This window comes from Colobus angolensis, unplaced genomic scaffold (assembly GCF_000951035.1).
Source record: "Colobus angolensis palliatus isolate OR3802 unplaced genomic scaffold, Cang.pa_1.0 Scaffold9, whole genome shotgun sequence".
Lineage (NCBI taxonomy): Eukaryota > Metazoa > Chordata > Mammalia > Primates > Cercopithecidae > Colobus > Colobus angolensis.
The window spans coordinates 10,459,770-10,465,847 of NW_012122931.1; the positions used below are offsets into that span (position 1 = coordinate 10,459,770).

The 6,078-nt window shown below is 45.5% G+C and overlaps 1 protein-coding gene across 1 annotated transcript in view; it reads left to right on the plus strand.

The window, feature by feature from the left end:
• Positions 1 to 6,078, plus strand: part of GOLGA1 (golgin A1) — a 74,921-nt gene that overhangs the window by 33,099 nt on the left and 35,744 nt on the right. The window contains 2 exon segments of the mRNA XM_011931386.1: positions 1,381 to 1,506; positions 5,088 to 5,183. Coding sequence (XP_011786776.1) covers positions 1,381 to 1,506; positions 5,088 to 5,183 — 222 coding nt within the window.

Genomic DNA, 6,078 nt, shown 5'->3' on the forward strand with positions numbered 1-6,078 from the left:
ATACAACCTTTTCTGGGGAAGAATGGGCGTCCTCAGTGGGGAGGTAAGAACTCATGTATTCAAAGCTTCCTGGATCCTTTGCTTTGACATTGAACAGTGATATGGTTAGGCTCTGTGTCCCCACCCAAATCTCATCTCAGATTGTAATCCCCACATGTCAAGGGAGGGACCTGGTGGGAGGTGATTGGATCATGGAAGCAGATTTCTCCCTTGCTGTTCTTGTGATAATGAGTGAGTTCTCATGAGACCTGATGGTTTTATAGTATGGCGCTTACCCCCTCACTTGCTCTCTCTATCCTGCCACCGTGTAAGACGTACCTTGCTTCCCCTTCTCCTGCCATGCCTTTAAGTTTCATGAGGCCTCCCAGCCATGTGGAACTGTGAGTCAGTTAAACCTCTTTCCTTTATAAATTACCCAGTCTCAGGTATTCTTTATAACAGTGTGAGAATGAACTAATACAAGCAGCAGTTGAAGATTAGTAGTAGTAAAAGGAACCAAGTTAGTCCTAACCTGCCACTATCACCAGTACCATCATAGCTAAAGAGATAGACTGGCCGGGCGCGGTGGCTCACGCCTGTAATCCTAGCACTTTGGGAGGCCGAGGCAGGCGAATCATGAGGTCAGGAGATCGAGACCATCCTGGCTAACATGGTGAAACCCTGTCTCTACTAAAAATACAAAAAATTAGCCAGGCATGGTGGCGGGCGCCTGTAGTCCCAGCTACTCGGGAGGCTGAGGCAGGAGAATGGCATGAACCCGGGAGGCGGAGGTTGCAGTGAGCCGAGATTGTGGCACTGCACTCCAGCCTGGGCTACAGAATGACACTCTTGTCTCAAAAAAAAAAAAAAGAGAGAGAGACTGAAATAAAATGGGCAGCTGTTGGTCTAGAGCCAAGTTGTGAGAGGCGTAGCAGCTCTGCTGTGGTCCCTGTGCTGTGAGCCAAGTGAATCTCATCATTTCAGAAGTTCTCTCTTTAGCCTTTAAGCCACTACATCAGCACTATCACTGCTTTATCCAGCCCCTCAGCTTTTGGGAGCATTGTTCCATAGGTCATTGCAGGGCAGGCTAGGTGCCTCTTGGGTGGAGTTAGTTCTGCTGCCTCTACCAGGTAAGTAATTCCTTTGTTCCAGACAGTCAGTTGTTTAATTGGGAAGAGTGTTTGCTTCTTGTTGCACTAGGTCAGAGCTGGATCCCTGAGTTTTGCCAGGTTCTAATCTTTCGTTTTCTGTGTCCCATTTTCAGGGAAGATCTCTTAGCTGTTTGTTCTTCTAGGATACAGTTGAGGACAGAATTGCAGGAAAATGTGATGGCTCAAGAGAAAGCAGGCAGGAAGGAAGAGAGGGCTTATAGTATAAAGTGATCTCTGCTTTCACCTGCAGGTCACTGCTGAAACTCAAGAGAAAGAAGACATTATCATACATTTGCAAGAGAAGGTCGCATCCTTGGAGAAGAGACTAGAACAGAACTTATCAGGAGAAGAACATGTGCAAGAACTCCTGAAAGAGGTAACTTCCATTCTCTTTGGACTGTCTGGTGTTAGAAAGGCAGGGTTGATTCTGGTGACTTCACAAACCCTAGAGTTTCAGAGCTGTAGGGCCAGCAAACAGCATGGTAACAAGAGAACTGTCTCCAACTTTGGCTTGTCCTATTTACATCAGAAAGAGCCTTATGTCCCCTGTGGGTGACATGCTTTTCTCAGGGAAAGGGAGGGTTGTATTCAGAAATATATACAAACAGATAGCATCTCATCACCAATAAACCACACCTTGTGATTTCCGCCACTTGGGCTGCCTTGTCTTTCTGCACTGCCTTCTTCCCCACCATTTTGTACCCTGCAGTGGCCAAGGAAAATAGCTACATCTGCCCCTTGGCATGAGCAAGAATTACCTTGGGCAGCATTCTCTCCTTCCTGAGGGAGGCTATTGTGCAGACTGGCCTCTTGCCCAGTAGTGCGGGTAAACTTTCTCATCAGGCTTAGCTTTTGTCTGCACACGTTCTGCTCTTCCCTCTCTTTCTGTTCCAATGATTGGCCACACCATGACAAAGGTGACAAAGCCAAGGCCATGGGGCTCCTCCTAGATTAGACCCTCCCTTTCTTTCTTCAGTCAGTTTCAACTAAATACCTCCATCTCCACTGCCACTGGTTGTACTTCAGGATTTCCAGCAAATCTAGCTTAGTCTATGTTGGAAGTCTCCAGATTGGCCTACCCAGCATCAGTCTCTCTTCCTTCACCCTCTGACACAGTCTTCCATGCTTACTGCCAAACGGATCCTGCTAATCAGCCCTAGTGACCATATCACTCTCTTAAACATCTTTTACAATTCCCTTCAACAGTCTACAGTAAATGTAATGTGGGTTCTAGGGAGTAAATTGATTTCTAGAATCAGACTGCACATGCTTGTATTTTGCCTCTTCTACTTACTAGCTGTGACTTAGAGCAGCAGTCCCCAACCCTTTTGGCACCAGTGACTGGTTTCGTGGAAGACGGTTTTTCCACAGATGGGGTCGGGTACGGGAGGGTGAGGAGGGGGTGGTTTCAGAATGAAACTGTTCAACCTCAGATCACTTAGATTCTCATAAGGAGTGTGCAACCTGGATCCCTCACATGTGCAGTTCACGATAGGGTTCACACTGCTATCTAACACTACCACTGCTCTGACTGGAGGCGGATCTCCGGCGGTAATGCTTACTCACTGCTCATCTCCTCCTGTGTGGCCTGGTTCCTAACAGGCCACAGGGTCTGTGGCCCAAGGGTTGGGGACCCCTGACTTAGAGCAAGTAATTTAATCTCTTTGTGTTTGTTTCTTCCCCAGTAAAATTGGTTTTATTATACTACTAAACTCAGAATTGTTGTTAGGGTTAAATAAGTTACAATATGTAAAGTGCTTAGAATGATAACTGGAACATAGTTGGGTCTCAATATATGTCAGCTGTTACCATGATCAATATTATTATTGTGCCGTCATCATTAGTATACCGTTTAATGTGCATAAAAATTACTTGGAAAGTTTGTTTAAAGTATATATCTCTAGGCCAGGCGTGGTGGCTCACACCTGTAATCCCAGCACTGCCTGAGGTCAGGAGTTCAAGACCAGCCTGGCCAACATGGCAAAACCCCGCCTCTATTAAAAACAGGCCAGGCGCAGTGGCTCACGCCTGTAATCCCAGCACTTTGGGAGGCTGAGGTGGGCAGATCACAAGGTCAGATTGGGCCAGATGGAGATTGAGACCATCCTGGCCAATATGGTGAAAGTCCGTCTCTACTAAAAATACAAAAATTAGCTGGGCGTGGTGGCACATGCCTGTAGTCCCAGCTACTCGGGAGGCTGAGGCAGGAGAATTGCTTGAACCTGGGAGGCGGAGGTTGCAGTGAACTGAGATCATGCCACTGCACTGCAGCCTGGTGACAGAGCGAGACTCCGTCTCAAAAAAAAAAAAAAAATTAGCCGGACATTGTGGTGGGTGCCTATAATTCCAGCTACTCAGGAGGCTGAAGCAGGAGAATCACTTGAACCCAGGAGGCGGAGGTTGCAGTGAACTGAGATCATGCCACTGCACTGCAGCCTGGTGACAGAGCGAGACTCCGTCTCAAAAAAAAAAAAAAAATTAGCCGGACATTGTGGTGGGTGCCTATAATTCCAGCTACTCAGGAGGCTGAAGCAGGAGAATCACTTGAACCCAGGAGGCGGAGGTTGCAGTGAGCCAAGATCGCACCACTACTTTCCAGCCTGGGTGACAAGAGTGAAATTCTATCTCAAAAATAATAAATAAGTAAATAGATAAAGTATATATCTCTGGCCCTACCCTCAGAAATTCTGATTTCCTTAGGCTTGGAGCAAGGCCTCAAATCTGTACAACTAGCTGAGATTAACAACTTTCTCAGTAACCGCTATCTCAGCTAAGTCTAATGCCAGCATTTAGAATGTCTACTTTTTATTTATTTATTTATTTATTTATTTATTTAGAGATGGAGTCTCACTCTGTTGCCCAGGCTAGAGTGCAGTGGCGTGATCTCAGCTTACTGCAATCTCTGCTTCCCAGGTTCAAGCAATTTTCCTGCCTCAGCCTCCCAAGTAGCTGGGACTACAGGTGCACGCCACCACACCCGGCTAATTTTTTATTTTTAGTGGAGACAGGGTTTCACCATGTTGGTCAGACTGGTCTCAAACTCCTGACCTTGTGATCTGCCCACCTCAGCCTCCCAAGGTGCTGGGAATACAGGTGTGAGCCACTGCTCCTGGTCCCATTTTTTTTTTTTTTTTTAAAGACAGAATCTCACTCTGTCACCCAGACTGGAATTCAGTGGTGCAACCTCCACTTCCTGGGTTCAAGCAATTCTCTTGCCTCAGCCTCCTGAGTAGCTGGGATTACAGGAACCCACCTTCACATCCAGCTAATTTTTTTTGTATTTTTAGTAGAGATGGGATTCCATCACATTAGCCAGGCTGGTCTCAAACTCCTGACCTCAAGTGATCTGCCTGCCTCGGCCTCCCAAAGTGCTGGGATTACAGGTGTGAGCCACCACTCCCGGCCTAGAATTTCTACTTTGAAAAATGTTGCTTACAGAAACAAGTTCTAACTCCTTTTTGCATTCAAAAGCTTCTCATGAGCTGGCCCTTTTGCCTATCTTTCGGGTCTTGTTTTTTGACCTAAATCCATCATCATTTTGGCTTCTGAGGAGTTGTAGTTCCCTCAATGTAGCAGGCTGTTCACATCACCATTGGTCATCCCCCTGCCTGGGAGGCTTCCCGAGCCCTAGCCACCTTGTGAGTTCTAAAGCCGCCTACCTGCCCTGTGGCAGGGAGTATCTCCCACCCCGTGCTTCTTCCTCTTTGTGGACACTTACTGTACTCTATTGTGTAATTTTTTATTAGTCTTTTGTTCCAGCCTCAAGGTCAAAGGACTATTTCAAATTTATCTGTGTGTACTTTATGATATGCGAATTATATCTCAATTAGCTGAATTTTTAAAAATGTATTCATGTCTCTTGTGCCTAGCACAAATCATAGTATGTTGTAGATAATCTGTAAATATGTATTCAATTGAGGAATGACAGTCTTCTTTTACTCTTCTTTCAACTTACAGAAACCACTTGCTGAGCAGAATTTGGAGGATACCAGACAACAGCTCTTGGCAGCCAGAAACAGCCAGGCCAAGGCCATTAACGCCCTGGAGACTCGGGTACTGACCTTACTTCTGGTGTTTCCTAAGTTTGAGTGGTAACCTGGCTGAATGGCAAGATGATGTGACTGAGAATCTTCTTGGTCAGAGTTTTTTCACTGGAAGGGATTATTTTTGGATCTTACCTATACAGGGAAGAGTTAGTCATTTTCTTCATCCTTGTCACATTACCATGACTGAGTTATATGTTTATACCCTTTTATCCCCATTGGCCTCCCTCCCATAGGATACCATTCCACTGTGGTTCATATAGATGCTTTTTTTGTTGGGTTGCCTTAAAATATGTAGCACTGGGTTTTTAATTTCTGTAAATGATGCAGCTATGGGTATGTTTTCTCTGTTAGTTTTAGCTGCCTCAACTTCTGTCTGTACCCACTTCATTGCACTTTGTAATAATCTACGTGGTAGACATCCAGATTGCTTCCTTCTTCCTGGCACCTCAGATCATGCATAAAACCTAAAGAGACTAAGTATTATAGGAGAAGATTGTTCCCAGCAAGCCTGCACCTGTCTCTCCTCCTCCAGCATGCATGAGGGTTCCTATATATGCCTTTCTGCCTTTTCCAGCATGGCATTTCCAAGCCTTTACAAGTTTTGTCAGTTTACTGAGTGTGGAGTGGTATTTCATTGCTTTAATTTGCATTGCTATGGTTATTAATGAGTTTGGCCTTGTCTTCATGTGCCTGTTAATTCCTGGGGGGTTTCTGCTTTTAGAATTGCCCATTCATATCCTTTCCTTGTTTTATTTGGGGGTTTCAGTCTTTTCTTATTTGGTTTGTAGGATTTCTTTTTTTTTTGTTTTTTTTAAATTTTATTTTTTGAGACGGAGTCTCGCTCTGTCGCCCAGGCTGGAGTGCAGTGGCCGGATCTCAGCTCACTGCAAGCTCCGCCTCCC